The 26,720-nt window shown below is 35.3% G+C and overlaps 1 protein-coding gene across 3 annotated transcripts in view; it reads left to right on the top strand.

The window, feature by feature from the left end:
- NDUFAF2 (NADH:ubiquinone oxidoreductase complex assembly factor 2) overlaps positions 1-26,720 on the top strand; it is a 243,772-nt gene that overhangs the window by 112,052 nt on the left and 105,000 nt on the right. For 2 of the 3 annotated variants that reach the window (XM_016431307.2, XM_056824875.1), the window contains exon 2: positions 20,917-21,003. The exons of the other annotated variant lie outside the window; for it this stretch is intronic. In XM_016431307.2, the coding sequence (XP_016286793.1) occupies positions 20,917-21,003 (87 nt within the window). The remainder of the gene's footprint in view (positions 1-20,916; positions 21,004-26,720) is intronic. 3 annotated transcript variants of the gene reach the window in all.

Here is a 26,720-nt window from a genome sequence, read left to right as displayed (position 1 = left end):
AGTTCAGTTCCTTATATCCAAAGGCTTACTCAGAGTCTCATGATGTAGTGTTTGATTTCTGGGGACATCCTTTATTGTTGTCATCTTTTTAGTCAGTCTGGAATCATGATAGTGCTTACATCATCATCTCCAGGGAATCTTCTTTCATAGTCCAGGTTATTGGGGGTATTTTCCCCTAAAATTGCTTGAAAAAGATTTTAGTCTATGGACCTTTAAGATAACTTCATAGTCCCCCTTTAAAAGGATGAGATACTGCCCAAAATCTAATTTTAACATAACCTAACACAAAATAATATTCCAATGTGGTGAATATTCATTTATAATAGCAATAGACCTGGTAAAGGATGTATGACTAGGCTACAAGTTTATGGATTTAAGAAAGCTTTAAATAATATATGGATCACCTCTTCCAAAAACAAGAGGAGATAAAAAATAGATTAAAATCAAAAGTTCTTGATACATATTTAAGATTTAGTAGAGGTAGTTTATGTCCTATAAGCATGTAGGTCAGTTGCAACAATATTGCAGCTATCCACCATCTGTTATGATAAAGAAAGTTGCCATGCCAAAAATAAAAAAGGACAGAAATCTTGACAGAAAGGGAAATGTGAGCCCTTAGTCAAATTTCTACTCCATCATAGGGATAGCAAGCTGGGGTTAGAGCCAAATAAAGCTATCTTACAGCAGTGATGGCAAACCTTTTAGAGATGGAGTGCCAGACCGGTACCCACCCACCACTCTCCCAGACCAAGTGCCATGCTGACAACACACACTTCCCCTTGCCCCATACCTCACACAGGGGAGGGAGGAATGTCCTCAGCAAGTGCAGAGAGGGAGAGGAGTGTGGCTTGAGCACTCTGCTTCCATCCAACTCTGTTGCCTGTGAACCAACCACCTTACCCCCTATGAGCTCCCATTGGGCTCCTGGGCAGAGGGGCAGATCATGTGAAAAAAATGTCATCAGGCATGATGGAGAGGGGGAGGGTAGCAGTAGCTTCACCTAGGTACCTTTGCCTTTGTAGTAATGAACTCTGGGGGCTGGGGGGGGTGGTGAGTGCCCACAAAGAGCACTCTGTATGCTGTCTTTGATACCCGTGCCATAGGTTCACCATCACTGTCTTATAGTCTCATGTCTTACAGACTGAATCAGAGAAGGCCAATGTCAGAACTTTACTGAACTTCTCCAGTTGTCCTCTGAGACAGCTCTCCCACTTTGGCACTGATATTTACCACACTACATGCCCACAGGGGTTGATGACATTTGTGATGATCTGCTCATCAACACTGGTCAGTGGCTTGTTAGCAGTCTCATTGTAGTTTTCCTAGAATCAGGCTCAAAGTAATAACAATGGCAGGTTTCAGTAGTCTAAGTTTTGGGGCTATGCAATGCTGTCAGGGCTGTTAGACATTGTAAACTGATTCTTCAATACCAAATATCATAATTCCATTAACTGAAGGTTTTTTTAAAATCATACAAAAATGAGGAAGAAAAAAAATTTAAAGGCCATCTCTCAAACCCCATTAAACAGTGTAACAGTTAAACTGCATTTTAAAAAATACAGATTGATTATTTAAAAGTTAAACCTCTTATATCTCTGATGTGGTCATGGTCCTCAGTACGCATATACATAAGTTTTTCTCCTTGTGAAAGCTCAGCATAGGTGTTAATACAACAAATAAGGCAAAATATGAAAAATACAAATTCCTAGGATTAAAAAGAACTATTTGGCCACACTTGCTGACAAATCTGTGCCTTGTAGCCATGAGAGGTTCCACCATGTACCATCAGATGTCACATGGGTCTCTAAAGCAATTTGCCAAGTATCATTCATATTCTTTGAGGTTCATGGGCATTAGTAACAATTTTATCAGATCTATTTATGTAAGAACAACAGAATTAATTAATAAAAGCACAAGCACCCCCAGAAGCAGTCATCAGCATATCAAGGGCTAGCTAGTTTTGTATGACTTGTCTTGGCTAACTCCTCCTAAAGAAAGGGGATAGCCTGAGAAGTTCAGGAGATGGCTTGAACTGTGTATCCCAAGCCAATTTCTCAACCTTACTTAACTGAGATATTCCTAATAGAATCTATTATTGCCATTATCCCAAAAGTAGATATAGTAGCCCAGAAAAATCTCTCTGCTATAGATGAAGTAGCTACTGTATTCGGCCTAGTCATTTATATTAAATTCATATAGAATATTGATAGTTTTTTCCAAGGAATTTACCAGGAAATAGGAGATGAATCTGGTAGCAATGGTAGGTTCTAATAGGAATTTTATAAGGATCAAACAGATTTGGGTGGATTTGTAGACAGCATCACAGGGTTGAAGGTCAGGGAGTGGCAATGATAGTTTGCTTTGGAAGATCAGAGGTAAGAAGAAGAAACAGGAACATTTTGAGGAGTTGACTTTGACCAGTAGAAAGGCCCTCCTCCATCAGAGATCCCAGGTTTCTTTACTTGAAAAGAGAAGACTGGAAATGTTATTAAGGAGATATGAATTGAGGAAAGAAGATAGTTCATTGCAAATGGCCTCTTTTTTTGTTGTTGTTTGGTGAAGTTTGAGTTGAAGTCCTCAGTTACAAGTCTTTGGGGAGTAATGCCATGAAAGTTTTGAAGAAAGAAGAGAAAATTTGTAACAACAGCCGCTGCCATGAGTGGGCGAGAGAATCAATTAGGGGGAAGTAGAGAGTTTAATTTGTTTCAATGAGCTCCCAGTTGAGATTTGCTAACATTAAAAGTAATGTGCCAAATTAGCTTGGTTTAGTTACTTTCTCAAGCAGCAGGTGAGTAGGAGCAAAGAAGCCAGATGGTGGGAGGAGTTTAGGGTTGGGGTTTGGCAAAGCATGATCAGCTAAAGGATAAAGGAGCAAAGGATTCAAGTAGGGAACGGTATAGAGTTGAACTGGTTCATTAAAAGGGGGCAACTGGAAAGACAGGAAAGAGAGTATAGCCAGTTTAGGGTTGATCCTAGCCTGGTAAAGAACTGAGGGATGGAGAGATGTGGAGGTCATAGTGAAGAAAAATTAGTTAATGTCTTGATTTTGTCATATAAAATGGCTGAAAAATTAACAGATGTGAACAAGATTCCTTGAAGCAGCGTTCTGGTATTTTCAACAAAGATTCTAAAAACTCCTGGTTACAATTTTTGTTACAATTAGACCCAATATTCAGGTTTATATTCACAGGGAGCTGATATTTGATAAGAATATATAAGTGGAAGTGGGAAGATATTTTTTAGATATTAAATGGTTAAAACATTGGCTGCTTGTTTCTTGAATGTATTGGCTATGATTAATGATCAGCTTTTCTGTGTGTATGTATTTATATAAACATATTTTCCATTATCTCCAGTCATTTTGATCTGTCTTAAAGGTGGAACTAGTTTTATAATGCTTCACTAAATACTGTTTAGCAAAGAGGTGAAATAGGAGTACCAAAGAAAGGGAATTTGTTGCAATGTTCAGAAGTAGTTCTGTAGAAAGCTCCTTTTTTCTTCCTGTTTCATAATTTTTTCATGAATTTTAATAGAATCCTCAATTCAAAATTGCTTTGCCCTTTTTGGGAAGACTAGGTAAGAAATTTTAAATGTTTAATTTGATAAAGGAAATGAACTAAATATAGAATAGAAAGGACCCCAAATTTAAAGCTCAGCAAACTGCTTGAATATGTGAGTATCAATCGTAAGTGGGGAAAAAAGCTTCTTTAAAACTTAGGATCACCACTTTTGTTTGTTAATTTTTTTTGTCCATGACACACTTCAGTTATATGCTGCTAATAAAGAATATATGTATTGTCTTAGATTTAAGTCAAATTCTTTCAAAATATCTTTCTCCTTGCTTCTCCACAGGAAAAGATGATTTTGGAGACTGTTTCTTTTTTTTCTTATTAAGTGGATGGATTTTTTTTTTTGTGATTATCTTTGTATTTATATTACCTAAGTTTTCCCCTATATCATTTACTCCCTTTCTTATTTCTGAAAGCCATCTCTTATAATGAAAATTTTTAAAAAAGAAAAATATAGCAAAACTGATTAATATATTAAAAAAGTCTGATATTACATGCAGTGTTCCCCCTCTGTAAACCACTCTGACCCCCACATATACACTTCTCCCAAAGATGGGGTGAAGAGAGGGTTTAGAGACTATTTCTTAATTGCTTATTTACATACCAGTGATGTTTTCTTATACCATTAATCAAAATAAAAAATTTCTGAGACCACCATGGACAAACCAGTTATGTTCCTAAATCCTGACAATTTTCTTCATATAGTCATAAATTTGGATAATTGGAAACCTTGTCATTTCACATTAAAAGTCTAGGAGTGGGTTCACAAATAGGATTTTCATTAATGTTACAAATCTTATTTAAAAATTTGAATTTATTGTAGGTTGACCCAATTTCATTCATTCTGCAAATTGTGTCTGTGTGCTAGGTGGGTCTTAAGGTAGAAAGATTAAGATACATCCTCTACCTTCAAAGGAGCTTACTATCTAGTTCTGTCAGAAAACCAACATTCAAAATATTTGCTTGGATGGAATAAGGGTGATAGCAGTGGCTTATCCTTGGAAAAACCATTACCTTTTCATCTTGAAATTTATTGCATTATTATTGACATAATTTGTTCATTTTCCTATTAAATTTTTGCCGGAAAAGTATGCTGATGTTTTGCTTTCAGAAAAACTCAAATGCAAAATATAAACTTGTAAAAATAAAAAGAACTGGCAGAGAATGAGTTTGACATTCAATTTTTTTATTCAGGCAGCTACCTCTGGCTATTCATTTAATCGGGAGCTATCATTCATGGGATGGAAGCCTTGATTGAATAATTTTCAGTGGTTGTGCTCAGATCTTCACAAATTTTCAACTGATGAATGAAAAACTACAAACTTCAAAAGACATGTTAGGGGCAAGTATGGAGGATATTAGAAATAGTAGCTGTGTGATCCTGGACAAGTCACTAACTTCTCTAAGCCTCAGTGTCTTCATCTAAAAATGCTCCTGATATTGCAGGGGAAGAATTCTAATTGCTGGGGAACATATTCTAGAAAAATCCAAATGAATTGTCATAAGAATCATTAGAGAAAGGCAAACTATATTTGCATTTCTTTTTTGAACCACAGAGATCACCATCAGACTAGATGAAAGGGGTTAGGGTAAATAGCAGTGTTCCCTTTTGAAGTGTTTTATGGGTTGCTAGTTAACAACATTTGGGACACAATTCCTAATAATAATAGCTGGCATTCATATAGCACAGTTACCTAATGTGGCAGCAACTGTAGATGTCATCGCCATTTTATGAATGAGTAAATTAAAGGTTAGCAAAGTTAAATTGTATGTCATGGTCACTTATTAAGTGTCTTATTTGAGCTTGAAACCTAGATCTTTATTGATCCCATGTTTCCCAATCTGTTCACTATATCAGGTACGCTTTTCCCTCCCCTATCCCTTTTTTCCCCCAGATAGCTGCTATAAAAGTTAATGACAACTTTTCTCAAATGATTCCACCAAGGACAAAAAAGAGATGTTGAGTTTAGGAAAGGAATTTTAAGATGAATTTTTTTTTAAAACAACAAACTAGTCCTTTGTAACTAGTTCTAGAAGAATATATCCTAGAAAAACCTGAGACTTGGATAAATGCTCGGGATAATAAGATTCTGACTTAAATTACTTTGATACCTGCTCTTTCCATTGGCTTCCCATTCATTCATTCCCTAATAGCTTTTTAGTTGTCCTCAATCAGCAAATCCCATTTGGAATATTCTCCAGGTAGAAACCTCAATTCAAATTCATTCAGTTCTTAAGGCAAATGATACAGATTTTACTTTAGGTAAGGGTTAGATATAGACCCTACCTATTGTCTCACCTTATTCTCTCTCTTTGAATCCAAAAGGAATGTTTGCTTCCAAGGTTTCTCTTTTACAGATATATATTCCTCCCTATGTAGAAGAAGTCAGGTTTCTGTAACTTTTGTGGCATTGAGATCATGCAGACTACAGAGTAATTCCCCCTTTTATAGGCAGATACCACTATTGTCTTATATTTGTCTCCCCTCTCCATCATGCTTTCCCCCTTCTACACAGGTAAGTCGAGTGTTAAACATGATCTCACCATCTGACATATTATAGGCTCTTGGTAAATGTTCATTTGTTTGAAGAGGCAGTGTGGTATAGCGATAGAATAATGATCTTGAAATCAGAAAGACCTCGGACATTTACTGATTGAATGACCCTCAGCAAATCAGTTAACCCCTCTGGGCCTTAGGTTCCTAATATTTAAAATGAGGACATGGTTCTTAACTTCTAAGGGTCTCCTGGGTCTAAATCTCTGATTCTAGAAATGCCTTCCTTGCTAATTGACAAACTGTTACTAATGTACTCTGTACCAAGCTCTTGGTTGGGTCTTTGTGGTCTTAAAGAATATTCAATACTAAGTTATTTTCATCTTGTTGTCAGTATGTTACATATAGTATAACTGAATCAACAAATAAACAGGAAAGTCACTATTATTAGTATGAGTAAGCATAAATTTTTATCAGCTTCATTCATATCTGTAGGCAGACACAGAAGTACCTGGGTTCCTGGCTGTAGTCTAGGAAGTAGAGTGTTTAACATATGGATACTTACTGTAATGATTGCTGAAGCAAACTGTTGAGGACAATTAGAGTCTTCCCACTGACCTGAATATTAATAGAATCACACTTCCCTTTTTTACCAAAATGCCCTTATAAGCCAAAATTAGGTTCATGCTTTTGTTAATTAGGAGTAACCTTCCATAGCTTTCATAACTTTAGAAGAAGAACCCTCCAAACTTCAATCTAAATCATTTGAAGCCATCTGGGATTATATAGTGATTCCTAAACCACCATCTGACATTTAAAAAAAAAAAAAAGCCATGCCTGGCTAGAGTTCGTTTAAGTGCCATTTATTTAGGATTATATATGAGCATGACTGTAAAAATGGATCCTTTCTAACCATTCATCAAAGAATGTGAAGTTTTCATTCCAGAGCAGATGGAACAAAAGAGCAGAGAAAGTTTGCTTCAAGAGCAATTTATTAAATGTGAAGTGAAAAAAAAATCAGAATAGACTTGTTTCCTTTTGAATTTTGTTCTTCAAAATTGCCTTATTATTGATTGTAACATGCTATATGAGGGACTTGAATGAGTTCATTTTTCTTCTATATCACCAATTTAAGTGGGTCTCTCAATAAGGTCCAATGCTCCATATTTTTAAAAAAAGTCTTCATTCATGCTGACAATGAGTTAAAGAATTTGTTTCCTTGGCTACTTCTTCCTTTTACTATTAGATAACTTCAAAATAATATTGGATGATTCTCACTGAGGAGATATGCATGCTTATTTTCCCCTTTAAAATTTTAGAAAAACAAATAGATCAATGCTTAGATGCATCTTTCCTAGTGACTTGGTTGTCAACTTGTTCCCTTATTCCCTGTGTAGTTCTTACTCAGATCATTTCAATTAAGAGAACTGGGCTGGCCTGAAATCGTGAAAGCTGTTTAATCAAATGGGATACACAAAGCTATTGGAAACAAAAATGACATTTGTCATTTTTAATCAATTAAGGGTAAGAAATTGAAATTGCCAAATTAAATGTTCTTTCATGAGCACATTTTCTTAAATGATAGGTGAGAATGACAAAGTCTAGTATATTTACATTGGGGAAATTTGTTTTCAAAAGTAGGTTCCCAGGTGACTCTTATTAAACAATTATGCTTGGGCTAATTAAACCGTAGATGAATGTGAGTTCTGTATTTCAGTATGGGCTCTTTTTGTCATTCCCATGTAATTTCTTGGAGAATTTATAATGATAAAATGTCCTCCTTGCCTTCTCTTAGAGATGACACCTTCCAATAAGAAAGTACTTAGTGGTGAAAAGACCAATTTGGGAGCCACATGCAAACTTAGGTTCTGACTAGAGTTGACTTTAGGGAGAGTTTAAAAGAAGCAGAAGAATACTTAAAGTGGACCCCACTCTCAAGGCTCATTTTGTATACCCAGTTGATCTGATGCAGACTTAGGCTTTATTTAACTATATGTTATCTGTCTGGTAGAAGCAAAGTAAATATTAGTGCTTAAAAAATCATATTTTATTGATATCTTTTGTCTTTGTGTCACAATCATTTGTTATCTTCACTGTCTCAAGATTGAACTTTCCCCTTTGACAAAGAAAAAGTTAAGCAAAATCATCCAATATAGAAAGCCTCACATATACATGTATATATGTGTATAATATATGAGCATACTATACATTTACATACATAATTAAGTACATATACTATTTTCTCCTAGGATTCTTCCATATTTTTAGTGATTTTCCCATTATGCAGAATTCTCTTTCTTTTTAGTAATTTGTTCATTTGCATTGTTTTAGTCATTGTAAATATTGTTTTTCTTGGTTCTATTTATTTTACTAAATCAGTTTAAAGAAGGCAGTGTTTCTCTGAATTCCACAGACTTATAAATTTCTTCCTGCTTAGTAATATTTCATTCCATTCATATACCATAGTTTTTTTCAGCTGTTTTTCAGGCACTTAATATTTTACTTAAATTCACAAATTCACATTTTTGGGGTTAAAATCAAATTTTAAGCTTTTTTGTTAAAACTTTTTTTCATTATATGAACCTATAATTTTATATATTAACGCTTAAGCATTATCCTCATGAACTAGAAGTTATATGTGTAATAGGTCAGCTTTTTCATGTGACCTTAGTGACAACAGTCTATGAAATATATTAAGGCCCCAAGTTTATTGAGTTTGTAGTGGTATCTCTATTTTAAAAAATTTGAGAAAATCACTATGCTCATTGGAAGCTGTTACTTAGTCAGAAAGTTACTTGAGGGGGAAAAAAATGACATGTAGTTTCTATATCAAGTAGAATTTTTCTTCCCAAATGGATTGTTTAACAACTGTAGATAAATTTACATAAAAATAATGAGAGAGAAAGAAAGAGAGAGATAATTATGATGATGATGTTGACTTATCAAAGCTCAGTAAAACAGTTACTTGTGAACTCATTGAGAAAAACACTTATTGATTAAGCAGGATAATCCTGTGGCCATTTGGGGGATGTTTTTGTCATGGTGTAATGTGAAGACAACAATTAAAATGAAAACAGCAATCATTTAAAGTGGCTTTCTGGGAAAGAATAAGTGAAGGAATATAGTGGGAATTATAGATGATGAAAAGGGTTATGAGTAAAATTATATTAAAATATGAATTATTTTTTTAACAATAGTACTATATTCTGGATATTTTTGTTCAGTAACAAATATTTCCCTTCCCACTCTATAACCTTCCCACACACATACACACATGTGATTGCCTTCTTGCTATTCCTCATCATTTTCTGCCTTTTCTTGACTGCCTTCCATACCCAAAATGCATTCTCACTTCACTTTTACATATTACAATCTCTTATTTCTTCAAAACTCTACTCAGATGACTCCTTCCACATGAATTCTTTATTGATTCCTTTCCCAACTACTAGTGCCTTTCTCCATAAAAATTCTATTTTGATTTTATATATACATATATCATATTTTTATGGACATGCTCTCTCCTTCAATAGAATATAAGCTCAGTGAGGGAAGATACTATTTAGTTTTTGTCTTTGTGTCCTCAGTGCTTAGCAAAGTGTCTGTCACATAGTAAACACCTAATAAATGTTTGTTGATTAACTTAAATACATGTTTTTGTTTTATTATATAATTGGACTATAATGAATTAGCTATTCATAGGTTTTTACTAAAAATCAATGCAAAAACAGTTTACTGCTTTTTAATAAAGTAAATAATATTTCCCAGCATCTATATGATCATCAAGAAAAGGTATATAGAGAAAGAAGAGTTTGAGAAGACCAGACTCACATCGGATAAAGGCATTGCTCTAGCAAAGAAAACTTTAGAGTGTTCCAAAAGATAGGAAGTACAAGAGAGAGCAGAATACTGAAAATGTAGACCGGAGAAAATGTCCTAAAGTGAAAGAATCTATTACTTCCAGCGTAGTTAGTTTGTGTTTGGGGATTTATCAAGCCCTGAACTACTATGTTCATTTACTTCTAGATTTTACTTATTTATTCTGTTCCATTGTTTTCATGATTACTATTTTGTAGTATAATTTGAGATCTGGACCTCCTTCAGTCTTGCATTTTTTCATTATTCCACTTGAGATTTTTGACCTTGAAGGATTTAGTTAAATTTATCTGTTTTTGTAGCATAGTCCTTGGATAGTTTGTTTTAGTTCTAAATGTACAAATTCATTTAGATAATATTTTTATTATATTGGTTCAGTCTAGTCTTGGACACTGAATATCTCTTCAGTTAGTTGGCCTTTATTTCTCTGAAGAGTACTTTGTAGTTGTATTTATATAAGTGCTGTATACATAAACTTAGGTACATTAGACATTTTTTAGTTATTTTAAATGAAATTTCTTTTATCCTTCCTCTGAGCTTTGTTAGTGAAAGAAAGACTGGGAGGCTGTTTGTATCTTGCTACCTCACTAAAGTTTTTAGTTGAATTACTGAGATTCTATATATATGTAAACCATCATTTAGACTGAAAATAAAAATAACATTACATTCTTTTGCTCAAGTTAATTCCCTCAAGTTCTTTTTCTTAATGCTAGAGTTAACATTTCCAATAGTCAACAAGCATTTGCCTTGTGCCAGGTGCTATGTTGTGGAGGGGGGAAATTAAAATACCATAAATGAAATTATTCTTCTCTTTTAAAAGTTTACGATTATGACACATGTAAAACCAAGTGGAATTGCTTGTTGGCTATAGGAGAGGAACTTGGGGGAGGGGAGGGAAAGAAAATGAATTATGTAACCATGGAAAAATCCTCTAAATTAATTAATTAAATAAAAATTTTCAAAGAAATAAAATAAGATTTAATGATTTACTGAGATAACAAAGCATTCCCACAGATACATATATACATATGCATATATGTTATAAACAAAATGGATAGGTTCGGTTCAGCAATAATATCTGGGCAAATGTTCTTGAAGGAGATGGCACTAGAAACAACTTGTGTGTTCTAGGAGGTAGAGGTAAGAAGGGAGAACATTTCAGTTATCGAGAACAGCTTGTTCAAAGGATATTGGATATCATGTGTAGGGAATAGCCATTAGACCATTTAGTTAAGTTGAAGAGTGTGTTAAATGAAATAATATGTTCAGGACTCTAAAAGTAGATTAGAATCAGACTCGGAAGAACTTCCAATGCAAAATAGAGAATTTTTGTGCTTTATCTAAGAGGTTTTCAGAGCAGACAGTAACTTCATAAAATCTAGGTATCGGTTTGACAATTGTGTGGGGATGAATTGGAAAGAGAAGAACTGTATGCAATAAGACCCATTAAGAGGCAATGGTAATAGTCCAAGGGAGAGGATGAGGGACTGAATTCTATTTATTGTGGTATAAGTGGAGGAAAGGAAGACAAATATGTGAGATGTTGAAGAGGTTGGTCTTTATTCCACACTTTTCAACAGATTAGATTCAACTCAGTAGGAGAGTTGAATAAGTGCATATTCCGCCTATATTGTAAACTAACCTGATTAGAATGATGGTGACTTCAATGAAAATAAGAAAGTTAAGGAGGACTTTAGGGGGGGGGGGGAGATTACAGATCAAGTTTTGGACATTTTGTTTGAGATGCTTGTGAGCATGTGGAAAAGTTTTTCAAGCAGTTAATGTCAGATAGGCAATAAGCATTGATTAAGCACCTACTTTATGCTTGCCAGGCACTGTGCTCATCACTATGATACAAAAGGAGACAGAGCAGTCCCTGCCCACAAGGAGCTCACAATCTATGGGATTGTAGGGGAGACAGTAAACAAATAAACATGTACCAAAAATGCTATTTTCAGGATAAATAGGAAATGATTAAGACAGAGAAAGCACCGGAATTAAGAGGAGCTAGGAAAGGCTTCTTTTAGGAGATGACATTGCTTTAGGACTTGAAAGAAACAAGATCATTCCAGCAATGGCAAACTAACCAGAGAACATTCTCAGAGCCCTAAGTTTCTTGTTTGGTGAGCAAGGAAACTGGTGTCCCTGAATCAAGAGTATTTGGTAAGGAGTTGGTGTGGCTGATAGACTGCCAGACTTGGAGTCAGGAAGACCCAGGTTCAAATTTAGCCTCAGAAACTACCTGTGTGACCCTGGGTTAGTCTCACTTAATCCTGTTCAGTTTCCTCCTCTGTAAAATGAGCTGGAGAAGGAACTGGCAAACCATTTCAGTATCTTTGCCGAAGAAAAGTTCCCAATTTGGGTTCACAAAGAATCAGTTATGACTGAAACAATGGAACTTTTTGAAATTATTATTATTACACAAGAGAGGAAGTGAATCATCTTAGGAACCTGTCTCCCATTGTCACCAAAATGGCATCACATCCGTGGACTGGGAGAGGAGGGGAGGCTTGTGACAAAATGTTACTATCACCTAGGAACAGAGGAATGTTGAGAAGGATTGCTACTAGCCTTCTGAACACCCTACTGAATTGTTGTCTATAACACATCCTTTACGTGACTGACCAATTTTGGCAACATCATGCCAATCTGTCTTTCTGCCACTTGAAACATTAAAGTATACTCTCCTCACTTCTTTGAGGTTTCCTTTTTGTCACTGCTAGCAGCAAAACTGTAAGAAACCTGGAAAGGTTGGGTAGCGGTTGGTTATGGCTAAGAATGACAAGCAGAGGATTTATATTTGATCTTGGAGCTGATAGGGAGCTATTGGAGTTTGTTGAAGCATTAGGGAGCCATTGAAATTTTTTGAACACAGGAGTGACATGTATAGACCTGCCCCTTAGCAAAATCACTTTGGCAGCTAAATGGAGGAGGCATAGAAGAAAAATATGCAGTTTACTTTACATCGAAGATAATAGTGGATGATCCTTCAAAGGAGGCTGAAAAGGATCAGATAGGCAAGAAAGAGATGAACCAGAACAGAGTATCAGGAAAATCTCAGTACAAAGGGAGTGGTAAATTGTGTCAGATGTTTCAGAGAGGTCAAGAAAGATGCACACTGAGAAAAGGCTATTGGATTTAGAAGTAAAAGGAACACATAGCCTTTAATAGTGTCATAGATTTGCAAGCTGGATTACAAGGAGTTGGGAATAAGTTTGAGGGGAGAGTGTAGTAATTGAATGAAAATAACTTTCCCCAGGAATTTGCTTGGAAAATCATATAGAGTGATAATTTGAGGCAAAAGTAAGGTGAAATTATAGGTGAGGTTTTATTTTAAGGGGTTGGTGATTGTAGGAATGGATGGAAATGAAGAACAGAGATAGAACATTCAGGAAGAAAGATGATGGAGGGACAAAGAGACAATGCACAGAGGTAATGCTGGGAGAGTTTTCAATGGACAAAGGGGAGAGAGTCTCTTGAACCCTGAAGAGAGTGAAGGTGTATCCTGAACTCTGGTGTGAAATCAATATCATCAAATAGTCTGAAGTGTCCCAAAGCGATGGCTGTGATCTTCTTGTGAATATTGGAATCAGACAAGACTTTGGAGATTGAAACAAACAGGATTTTTTCCTAGGAGGGCTATCTGTGTGTCTGACCAGAAGATTTAACTAACTACTACTTCTCTAGACTCAACTGTTTATTTGGGTGCTTAGGTATATTATATTTTAGATTAGGAGGAGAAGAATTTCTGGTAAGACTGATCCCATCTGATGGCTACAGCTAAGAACTCAACATCAATCTGAAGGGAATAACATGGGATATTCTGATAACCTCTTTCCCATACCTGTCCTTAACTTGTCTTAGTAATAAACCACTGTTGTTTCCACCTAATACTCAGTCAGATAAGTCTTTGAAATATCTCAAAGAGATAGAGGGTGATGGGGTATTTTAGGGTGTCAGCTCTAAGAGACTCCAGTTGAACAAAAGGTCCAGGGTCATCCGCAATTGCTGACTTCCTGACAGGCTGGTATCAGAAAATCATCAAAGGGTGCTTGGCATTTCGCTAAGTCCAAGCAAAATGTCCATACCTTGCCCTTTAGTTGTCTTTATCTGAGTACTAGATCCTGTCCCTCCCTGTACTGAATTTCATCACAGGGGAATACCCTTGAGACCCTCTGGTCTGTAAGGAAGACAGCTCAGCTAGGCTCTTTCATCATCAAGCCTTGCTATCAAATAACACTAGAGAAGGGGTTGTTTTATCTCCCATATTTTTTACAAGATCTGGCTTTGCTTATAAGCAGCCAGGAAATGGGTAAAATGAGGCTGAAAATGAAGGAATCACAAAAGATGATTAAAGAGACAAGCTCCTGATGTAAATGACACAAGGAAAGGGTTAGAATGGCAGGAAACTCCCTCCCCATCCTCTGAGAGTGTAACAAAAGAGGAAAGGATGAGGGACAGACATTAGGGCCAGATAATATGAATGGTAAAATTTAAGAGGAGTTGTTTATTGGACAGCCTTGGTTTTTCAATGTAAGGTGAGTCTTTATTGAGATAGAGGGAGGAGAGGTGAGTGGATTATGAAGACCATTTTTTAGTGTGCTGCTATAGTTCTCTAATACTTAGTAATTTTACATCAGTGTTCTCTTTAATATTCATGCATAATTTTCTTTTTCTGCTTTATCCCTCTTGTTTGGCTTATAGAAGGAATGAAATAAAGTGACTTCTATTTTTACATGGTTTATGTAACAGGAAATTACAAATGACTTTTTCTCCTTTTGCTTTTGTTAATAAATTTTCCCCTTACTAACAGGTCTGAAAAGAAAGAGCAAAACAATTCTTGCTATAAAGGAGCTCTCGTTCTAATTATAGAAGATAGTGCCTAAAAGAAAGTACAGCTGCTTGGATATGTTCCAGTAGGCTTCACTTTTGGACTTGAGTTGAACTAGATGACCACTTAAGGAACCTTCAGTTCCAAATTCTGTTGATTATGCAATACCTAGGGGATTTAATTGCTTTTCTGCTTTCTATCCCTAAATTTCCATTCAGAGTAATACTTCACATATTTAAATCTGTAGCACTTATAAATTTATAAACCTGCAATAGCATGCCTAGAAAAGGTTGACTTCGGATGAAATTGTTGTGGGGCATGAGGGTAGTTCTTTAAAAACAAAAACACAGAAAACAAAAAAAAAAACCCTTAGCTTCTTTCTAAGAATCAGAAAGAGTGCTAAGGGCTAGTCACTTGGGGTTAAATGACTTTACTAAAGTCACACATCTAGGCAGTATCTGAGGTCAAATTTGAACCCAGGAGCTCCCAGTTGTAGGTCTGGCTCTCTTTTCCACTGAGCCACCTAGCTGCCCTATGGTAGGCTTTTTAAAAAGAATAACGGAGAAGGAGGGAGCAAGCAACTATTTTAAAGAAGCCTAAAACAGCAAACCATTTACATCTGAAGGAAGTCCTGGCTTCAGTTCTGAAATGAATCCATAGTACTAGATTGATGCTTAGTGATCACAGATGGACAGTTACATGGAAAACCCAATCTGCCACATAAACTGTTAAGGTATTTGTGATTCACTGTACCATGTGACTAATCTTCCTTGCTTTTTGTCCTTTAGAGGAAATGTTCATAAATAAATGTTCTGCACAGTTGATTCTCGCTTTCTATTGGAAAGTGAATTCAACTCAAAGAGGGTACATGTTATTTATATATATATATATATCTTTATATCTATCTATATATATATATAAAGATCCCAGACACTGGTAGTCAGGAAAGAATGTCTTGAGAGCTTCAATTTGAACCTCTGTGACTATCTAGCATTAATTAGAGTGAGACGATGGGTAAGTTGGTTAACTTCTTAAATGACTGCTCATTTTTAAATGAGAGTAATAGAACTTGTTTCAGAGAGACGGTATGAGGTGGCAGTGAAAGATCTGGCCTTTTGCTCAGCAGGACTTGCCCTGACTCATATTGTCTGTGTAACTCAGTATCGGCTACTTAACTCCCCAGAACTACACAGTTTTCCCCACTCTATTCCCTACAATGAGGAGGTCATTTGTCTGTGCCCGAACAATGTAATCATAAAAGGGATGGTGGGTTTGCCTCACTTATAAGGTTGTATTCAGAATCTAGTGAGATGGCCTAGGTGGAACAGACCATATGGCATTTGGAGAAAGATCAACTGTCATTATTATGACATAAACTTCACGGGGTTGATATGAGCAAAATGCTGTATTATGGGCTCTTTGGCACATTAGCCTCCTGCCAAATGTGACTACTTTGTAACTCTACCACCCTGACTGGGGATTCTGGTAAAATTGCTGGAGTTTTCGGAGTGGTTTCTAATTATTATATTTCATTAGATGGTGGGATTTTATTAGGTAACAGGTCAAAATAGAATCACCTTTCCTCCCCAATGACAAATAAGATCCTAGTGCATAACTAAATAGTATAAACTAAAGTATATTACTGAATTTAATTAAGAATAATATCACAAGATGTACCACATTCATTTTATTTATTGTTCGTTTTTGAGTTATTCATTTAACAGTATAGTCTTTGAATTTAACATTTTCCATTATTTTGTTTCTTGCTCATGTTACCAATCTTTTGAACATAGCTCTAAATTTCTGTGAGGCTATTTGTGTCAGTTAATCAGTCAATTCATATTAGCCAGTTCTGCCAAAATAAAGTGAAATTTAAGATTGTCCTCTAATTCACAAATACTGCAATTGTCTAAATCCCTATTGCTAATGTGATTTTCTGCCATATTTCTTTTATCCCCTCTGTTCCTCTTTACCTTTTCATCCTTAGATGGTCAAGCTGTACACTGGGAGTAAAAATAAACATAGCATTGTATTGGCACATGCCACAGTATGTATGAGGTTTGCTTATTTTGGAGTTCAAAGAATATTGTTTCTTTTTATGCCAGTAGTTTACCAGATTCAAATTTGTTTGCTTTTGTTAGCTAACTTCACTGCAAAGTGGAAGATTTTAATTACAGTAATTAAATTTCCTCTTATTGTAAAAGAGGCTTTTTAAAACCTGGATTTTCCATGCCATCTATCTTAAAGCCTATTTAATTTGGACAAAAAGTTTTCAGCCCATTTCGATTGAACAATTAAGACATGTTAAAACACATCTGTCATGATTCAGACAGAAAGTAAAAACGACATTGCATAATGCTTGTTTCTTGTGATTTCATTTTTGAAGGCTTGTGTTCTTATTCAGAAATGTGCTTTGTAAATTGAAGATAAGGCTCTCACTACAAAGGATTATAGAATGTGTGTTAGGTGAATATATACTGCTTCCAAAAGCTGATTCTTTGCACATTAATTAAAATTTTAAACAGCTGCCGTTATTGCACTTCCCCATAGTTGATGCGTCTTATTACTATGAGTTCAAATGACTTTTTTGCCCATAATTTGTCTTTTTTCTTTTTCATACTTACCTGCTGTGGATCAGTGTGGAAGTTATATTTTCTCTAAGGATCCAGTCATTATCTCTATGCATTCTAGAGAATAAATGGTAATTCTCCATGTGGTGCTCAAGTTGTTTTCTCTTTTTATCTCTTAAGAGAGCACTGAAATATATTCAACTTTTGATTATCCACACTATTGGAGGAGAAGGAGGTTATGGATAATATCCAACAATGAGTATTTCTAAATCCTTTATGCTTGTCTTTGGAATGCAGTCAGAAACCCTTTTTAGCTTTAATTATAAATCTTTCTAGAGAAATAGACTATGTGACATGTTTTTGTTGCTTTCAACAAAGATACTCTATAGACCTTAAGAAAATGTTTTAGTCTGAGTAATTTTCATTACTACCAGCCCCATGTTTTTGATAGAAAATAGGAATAAAGACATTTATTCATCCCATGTGTGGGAAGAATAAACACACTTATTTAGTGGTCTCTCCATTGCTTAACTTATAGGACTATTTGTGTTTGCTTTTAGCCTTATATTGTACTCATATTTTCCTCTTTTTTTTTTAAAGATAAAGACACCTTTAAGCAAAATACCATATTATGTTAAAGTAGGAAAAGATTCACCCGGTAGTTTTTTAGTATTACTCTAATAACTGTTTTTATCTTTGAATCTCTTAATACCTAAAAGATGAAGGTCATAAGCTGAAGCAAATTATGTCACATGTTTTAAAATCATAAAGTAAAATTATGCAGTGAAGGATGGGGTAAGGCCTCTTCCAATATTAAAAAATTTTTAAATAATCATCAACTAAAGGGAAAAGGGGATTCGAATAAAGTATATCCATACTTCCTATGCTGGATATCTGATGTGATTGGAAAGAAATGAACTGCCTTCAAATCTGTTTAGGGAAGAGTATGGATCACTGAGTAGGTTCTTATAAAAGAGGTAAGACTAAATTGCTTCCAGTTAGATTGCTGGTGGAGTTGTGAATTGGTCCAACCCTTTTGGAGGGCAATTTAGAACTATGCCCAAAGGGCGCTAAAAAACTGCCTACCCTTTGATCCATCCATACTATGGCTGGGTTTGTACCCTAAAGAGATCATAAGGAAAAAGATTTGTACCAAAATATAAGTGCGCTCTTTGTGGTGGCAAAAAAAAAATGGAAAATGAGGGGATGCCCTTCAGTCAGGGAATGACTGAACAAATCATGATATATGTTGGTGATGGAATACTATTGTGCTCAAAGGAATAATGAGCTGGAGGAATTCCACGTGAACTGGAATGACCTCCAGGAATTGATGGAGAGTGAGAGGAGCAGAACCAGGAGAACATTGTATACAAAGACTGACACACTGTGGTACAATTGAATGTAGTGGACTTCTCTACTAGCAGCAGTGCAATGACCCAGGACAATTCTGAGGGACTTATGAGAAAGATGATATTCACATCCAGAAAAAGGACTGTGGGAGTAGAAATACAGAAGAAAAATAACTGCTTGATCACAAGGGTCTCTGGGGCTATGATTAGGGATATAGACTCTAAATGATCACCCTAGTGCAAATATTAATGGTTTGAAATGAGTCTTGACCAATGACACATGTAAAACCCAGAGGAATTATGCATTGGCTATGGGAGGGGAATTGAGGGAAGGCAGGGAAAAGAACATGAATCTTGTAACCATGGAAAAATATTCTAAATTAATTAATTAAATTAAAATTTCAAGAAAAATAGATTCCTTCCAGTTAGAGAGTCACTTAGAGGGTCACTTAGAGATCTAATTCCTGTATTCTTATGTTTGACTAATGATGGCAAGAAGAGATATGTAAAAGTGACAAGACTTTAGACTACCTGAATTTCTCTGCGTGGGATTCTAGGAAACATAGAGAGTTAGCAAAGTTTGGATGTGCTAGTAAAGTCAAGAGTTATGCAAGTATATTGGTAAAGTTAATACTTGCAGACCAACAAAAATACATGGTAATTGTGTAAAGTCACAGAATTTTAGGTTTGGAATATCCAATTTAATCACTATGGAGGAGGGAAAATTGTTCATAATAGATATGGACAAAATGTTAGCTTTAATGTGGTAAGTTCCTTTTTCTAACCCAGTTTCCAATTTACAGCCTAATTTGTGTTCATTTTACTCCTAGTACATCAGAGAGACAGACATAGGCTTGGAACGACAGAAATGTGACGAGTTCACATTTAAATTATTCCAGTGATGACGATAATAGCAGCAGCTAATACTTACGTAGCACTTTAATAATTACAAAGTGCTTTACATATATTATCTTATTGGATCCTCACAACAATCCTGGAAATTGTCTAGTTTCACTGATGAGGTAGCTGAGAGAGAGAGAGAGAGAGAGAGAGAGAGAGAGAGAGAGAGAGAGAGAGAGAGAGAGAGAGAGAGAGAGAGAACTGAAGTGAATTTCCCAGCTTTGTATAGATAATGAGCCCAAATTTGAACTCAGGTCTTTCTTTACTCTGGTCAGACATTCAACATTCATTCATTCCTTTGTCTATTTGTTTATTTATGTCAGCCCACCTTGCCACCTCGAATTTATATGTGTATCACTTTAACATTTGCAAGGTATTTTCCCTACAGATACCTTGTGCTAATAATGGTTTCTCTATTTTATGTATGAGAAAACTGACACTCAATGAGTTTCTGACATATTCAGGATAATGCAGCTAATATTAGGCTGGCATTCAAATTCCATTCTCTCTTGATTCCAGGTTTATCACACTTTCCACTATACTATGGGGTGTCTCTTTAAGTAAAGGGCAAAATAGAGTAAGAATTATAGAATGCACAGCTTTGTGGCACATTTTGCATAATGTCTGCTCTATCTTGCTCTTTATTTTTCACTTTACTTATTTAAAAAAAGTTTCAAAATATAATAGTACAGAAAAAAGTGTTTTTTAAAATATCTCTGTCACAAAAATTGTTGTAAGATGTTTATATATAGTGAATTATTTTATTATATTCTAAATATCCCTTTTTACTGTACTATTCTTTTAGATGAATTGCTTTCCTGGAAACCACATTTTGAAAATTTCCATTTGTTTCTTTTTTTTCATACTATATTAATGGTTTTTAAATTTTTCTTAACTCTCACTTTTCAATCCATCCTATCTCCTGGACCATCTCCTGTAACAGAAAAGAAATTTAATGAAATAAACTTGTACTGATCATGTCTGATAGCATATGCCTTGTTCTCTACCACCTCTCTACCTAAAAGAGAGACATGTTTCGCAAACAGTCCTCTGGCGTCAAAATTGATCATGGTAGCTATCTGAAGTTCGTACTTTTTGTTTGCCTCTGTGAAGAGAGAAGTCTTTTTCTGTGGCCTTTTGAAATTTGAAACTACCCCAATTTGTATCCCTAATTATAGGAAAAAACCTATCTATTGATTTTATGATAACCGTATGACTTTTAGATAGTATCCTACATGGTGATATGTTAAATGACAGTACTTAACAATATTATGTCATATGGAGATATTCCCCAGACCTGCTCTAAATATATTTACTGTTTATTTTGTAGGACAAACTTTGAGAGAAAGAAGAGTCATAGAAACAAATATGAAAGAAGTAGACTACAAAGAAGGAGATATTCCATCAGAATGGGAAGGTACTTCTTTTTTCCCCCTTTTATTCAACTCTGCAACAAGGATGATTTAAACATTAGAGAAACAAAAAAGAGTTTTTATGCAAACTACAGTTTCTCTAGCCTTTTAATTTTGAGAGGCAAGACTTCTGACTACATGCTGAAGTTTAAAAACATTATTCTTTTGAAAAGTTTTGTTTAGGGGCAGCAAGATGGTTCAGTGCATAGAGAGCAAGCCTTGGAGACAGGGGATCCTGGGTTCAAATCAAGCCTCAGACACTTCCTAGTTGTGTGACCCTGGACAAGTCCCCAATTACCTAGCCCTTACCCCTCTTCTGCCTTGGTATTGATACTTAGTGTCAATTCTAAGATAGATGGTAAGAGTTTAAATAAATAAAATAAAGTTTTGTTCATAAGCTTTTTGATTTTATATCTGTCATTTCCAGATGTACTTACCCTACTATTAGCCCTCCCTTCAATTAAAAAAAAGAAGTCAAGGTAAACCACTCTCCCCTTCCACAATGTTCTTTACCTCCCTTCCCAGTCCTACTCCAACACCTCATTTGGTACTTCAAGTGACCATGGATTCTCAAAGGCAATGCCCACATAACTTAAATTCTGGCAGCATCTTTTCTATGCTAGCAAGGTTTTAAGTACATTCTTAGCAATAGACAAAGTCAGCTTTCTGAAGACCACCTTAGCTAAGAACAGTTACATGACCAGTAAAATGGCCACATAGTGATGAATTATTTTCATCAGTGACATACCCTGAAACAAAAAAACAGAAAATGGATCTCAACCTATGTATTCCCCTTCTACTTCTGCAGGGGCCGTGGCAGAATAATAGAAAGAGAAGAGAAGGCTTAAATAGCAATTTTTAGACCATTTACGTATTGTAACTTGACTCAATTGTGAGATGCTTATCCACTGACTATTGAAAGAGGTAAAACCTATTCTTCCTATAAAGAAGACCAAAAGAAGCAAGAAAGTGATATCTAAAAGAAAAGATGACTCATATGCACTCCTTAAAGATAAAATAAACAAGTTGACAGGTTACTTTTATTGTTCATGCAAAGGCAATAAAAATATTATTTGTGGAACACTGAGTCATTTCATATTGAAGTATTCAAAATTAGTATTTGGAAAATGAAGATAATTGCAGTTGGTTTCAGAGGATGAAGAGGTAGAGAAAATCCATTAGGAATTTGATAAGACCATCCAATTTAGATCTTGGTTGCTTTAATGCAAATGTGAGAATAGGTGAGAATGATGAGAAATATATATTAGAATGTTCAGAAAGAAGAAATAATAGAGGACCTGTAGCCTGCCCCAGAATTATGATTTTCCATCATGAATGTTTTTTTTTTGAGAAAAGAACTGGTAAGTGCTATACCTGGCAATCACCAAGTAACATGACTAAAAATATTTTAATATATAGGAAGAGATAATAGTGATGTAAGCATCATCCATGAATCAGTTCTGTTTATACTGAGATCACTGACTTGTCCAAAGATCAAAATTAGTTTAGAAAAGCTCTAAAGGAAAAAAATAATGAAGAAAAATCTAAAACATGACATGCATAGTTTTACATACGAATAATATATATATGATCAGGTATCCTTGCTGATTGTCATGTATATTAGAAATTACTATATTTGGGGGGGGAGTTAATTTTTTCTTTATTAATTTTTTATTTTTATAACAAATTTCCACATGTTTTCCAAAGTCATGTGATCCATATTATCTCCCTCCCTCCTCCTGGATCTGACAAGCAATTCAATATGAATTATATGTGTATTATCATGTAAAACATTTCCATGTTATTCATTTTTGTAAGCAAATAATCTTGTAGAACTTAAACCTCAAAACATAAACCAAAATAAACAAATGATGAGTCATATGTTTTCATCTGCATTTTTACTCCAACAGTTCTTTCTCTGGAGGTGGATAGCATTCTTTGTCATAAGTCCCTCAAAATTGTCCTGGATCATTGTGTTGCTTTTAGTAGAAAAGTCTATCACATTTGATCATCCCACAATATTTCAGTTACAGTGTATATTATTTTCCTGGTTCTGCTTATTTCACTCTGCATCAGTTCACATAGGTTTTTCCAGCTCTTTCTGAAATCATCCTGTTCATCATTCCTTATAGCCCAATAGTATGAACTGCTATATCTTTAAGGGCTTTAGCCACACTGCGTCCTTCACTTTCTCTTCACTCCCTGATCTTTACCACATTCTGCCCTCCAAAAGCTGACTCCTAAAAAAGCAACAGCAACTATAGACTGACTTACCAACTTTTCCACCTTACAGAATCTTGATGTGATCTTCATGAAGGGAATAGTAATGAACAGGCAGATTTGTCTAAGACATATACTTCAGTGCACAACATTTTAATTTCACAATTAATTGAAAAAATGTATAAAATATATGATCCTACTGTACTTACTGTTGTTGATTATGAAATAAATATTTTATGCAAAATGACAAAACTATTCAAGACTCCTTTAAAGATTTAAAACCACTGTTCAAGAGCCCACTGAGCATAAACATCAGACAGAGACATAAGGTAGGGAGCTATATGCTCATTAAAGGTGTTCATCATTGTGAAGGACTTTGAGCATTGAAGCCAGGTTACAGAGGGATTCCTCAGATGATGAGGTCTTCCAAATGCTATTGGTTCTCCTCTTCTTTTTTTTTAACTCTTATCTTCAATTTCAGATTTGATACAATCAGTTCCAGGGCAAAAGTGCAGTAAGAACTAGGCAATTGGGGTCAAGTGATTTGTCCAGGGTCACATAATGAGGAAGTATCCCCCGCTTAGCTGCCCCTCCTGGTTAATATCAAGTTTATCCTGGAATATTGGAAGAGGTGAGTAATTTTTTTAAAAATCCATTACCTTCAGCCTTAGAATCAATATTTTGAATTGTTTCTAAAGCAGAAGACTGGTAAGGGTTAAACAATGGAGGTTAGGTGACTTGCCCAGGGTCACACAGCTAGGTAGTGTTTCAGGCCAAATTTGAACCCAGAACTTCCCATCTTTGGACCTGGCTCTCAATCCAATGAGCCAACTTGCTGCCTAATAGATGAGTAATCTTTAAGAAGTATTTGTCTGACCACCAACACAGGAAAGACTAAGTAAATAGAGAATGCTAGCATTATGAGACACGTTTGGATTAACAACCTATAGAGCTACACATCAGTATATTTATCTGGGGCCAACAATAGTAATGTATGACAAATTAAGAACTTTAAGATGTTATCTTATCTATCTTCACCTCTCTGCAGCATTTAATATTACTGATCACCTTATCTTCTTAGATACTCTCTTTTCTAGGTTTTCATGACACTCCTCTCTCATGGTTCTTCCTCTATCTGTCTGACCATTCTTAGGTCTCTTGCTGCTTCTTGATCCACCTCATTACTACTAAGAATGGATATCCTCCCAATACTCTATCCTAGAGCTTCTATTGTTGTTCTCTACTGTCTTAGCTGTCATGGATTCATTTATCATCTTTATGCAAGTGATTTTCACATTTACATCATCAGTCCAAGCTTCTCTTCTAAACTTCAGTCAGACTTCATCAGTTATCTTTTGGACAGTTTAAATTGAATGCCCATGAATAGATTTATCTAAAAAAACAGAACAAGCCTCCCTTCTGAACATCTCTTACTACTGAGGGCAGTACTGAATATGTAGAAAAGATTTATATGTGAAAGGAGAGAGAATGGGGCACCTCTGATGTGAGTGCTTGCCAAGCTTTTCAAGGCATCTTATCTACCATTGGTGGTCCCCTGCCACCCAGGGCATCCTTGTGACTCCAAGAAGCTGTAGCATGAGTAGCAGCCACAATCTAGTAAAGGCATCTCATATTAAGTGACTTAGGAAGCAAAATTGCAAATTATTTTACTTGTTCCAAATCATGTCACCCAACCAATTCAGTTTCACTAAGAATTCATTCATGTGACTATTTTCCCACAGCTCTTCCAACAAATGTCATTATCTCCTTTTCTTTTGTTGTGCATCTTTGCCAGTCTAATAGATATGAAGTAGAATCTGAGTTGTTTTCATATATATATATATATATATATATATTGCTCTTATTATTAATGATTCGAGACACTTTTTTTAAAAACACTATGTTCTGTCTTGGAATCAATTCCAAGGCAGAAGAGTGGTAAGGGCTAGGCAATGGGGGTTAAGTGACTTAGCATGGGTCACACAACTAGGAAGTGTCTGAGGTCATATTTGAACCCAGGGTCTCCTGGCCCTGGGCCTGGCTCTCAATCCACTGAGGCACCCAGCTGCCCTCTCAGGGTACTTTTTTAATCTTGCTATTAATACTATGCTCTTCTTCCTTCAAGAATTGTTCTTCATATCCTTTGAGCATTTATTTATGGATATTAGTTCTTGTTCTTATTTGAATCAATTCTTTGTATAAGTAGAGTTTGAATATCAGATATTGGCTGCAAGATTTTTTTAAGTAAATATTTTACCTTCTAACTTTAACTACATGGCATTACTTTTGCAAAAACTTAAAATTTATGTAATCAAAATTGCCTGTTTTAATCTCTTATGAACTTTATTCCTTGGTCAAGAATTCTTCCCCACTCCATAGATGTAAAAGTCATCTCCTATTCAGATGTCCTATTTTGTTTATGATGTGGCCTTTTATTTCTAGGACATTCATCCATTTGGCATTTATGGTGTGAGTTGTTGATCAAAACATAATTTCTCCGAGATTGCATTCCAATTTTTCCAACATTTTGTTGAATGGCGAATCCTTAACCCATTAGGTTGAAGTCTTTGAGTTTATCAAAACTGTTACTATGTTTAATACTTCCTGGGCTTTGTGTATGTAATCTTTTCCACTGATTAGCTTCTTGTGTTAATATTTATAATTTGATAACCCTCTTATCCCAGTCTCTACCCTGCCAGTTGAAAGTCTTAGGACTTGCTTACTCTCTAGGATCTATCAAATTAAATTACTTTTTCACCCAGAGTTTCTGGTCCTTTAGTCTAACCAGATTGCCTGAGGAGAAATAGCTATACCTTTATCTTCTCATATACCCTGTGGCATTTAAAAGAGTGGGATGCCATAAACTGTAATAAGTAAAATAGTTGAGGTTGTAAACTGTAGTGAGTTAAAATAGTGGAAGACTTAAATTGTAGTAGATATAAGAGTGGGTGAGTAAATTGTGACCGCAGAAAATATGTTTTAACTACAGTGTCTTAGTTTTAAATCAAATATAAGGTGGTCGCCAGGGAAATATTCCCAGTTATGAATATACCCAAGTCAACTGGGTTTTATAGAGAATTTAATTAATAATACAATGAGGAATCAAAGAAAGAGAGAGAGAGAGAGAAAAAAAGGAAATAAATGAGAAAAGAATAGGCCGGCCCAGGTAGCCTTGGCCAACCCAGGCCTAAGCCCTAAAAGAAAGATCAGTCAGTCCTTATATCTTAATCACTGACCACAAGATCTGTCCAAGCAAGGATTCTAGTGACACCAGGCCAGCATCATCTCAGCTGACTTCTCTCTCTCTCTCTCTCTCTCTCTCTCTCTCTCTCTCTCTCTCTCTCTCTCTCTCTCTCTCTCTCTCTCTCTCTCTCTCTCTTGCCTAGGAGAGATATATTTCAATATAATTGGTTTCCTTTGTAGTCCTATGAATTTTATTTTATGCATTTAAAAACATTTTCTTATGTCTATAGACTTTGTCCAAAGGATTTCATGTTACACA

Source organism: Monodelphis domestica, chromosome 3 (assembly GCF_027887165.1).
Source record: "Monodelphis domestica isolate mMonDom1 chromosome 3, mMonDom1.pri, whole genome shotgun sequence".
Taxonomy (NCBI): domain Eukaryota; kingdom Metazoa; phylum Chordata; class Mammalia; order Didelphimorphia; family Didelphidae; genus Monodelphis; species Monodelphis domestica.
This window is presented reverse-complemented; position numbering and strand designations above follow the sequence as displayed.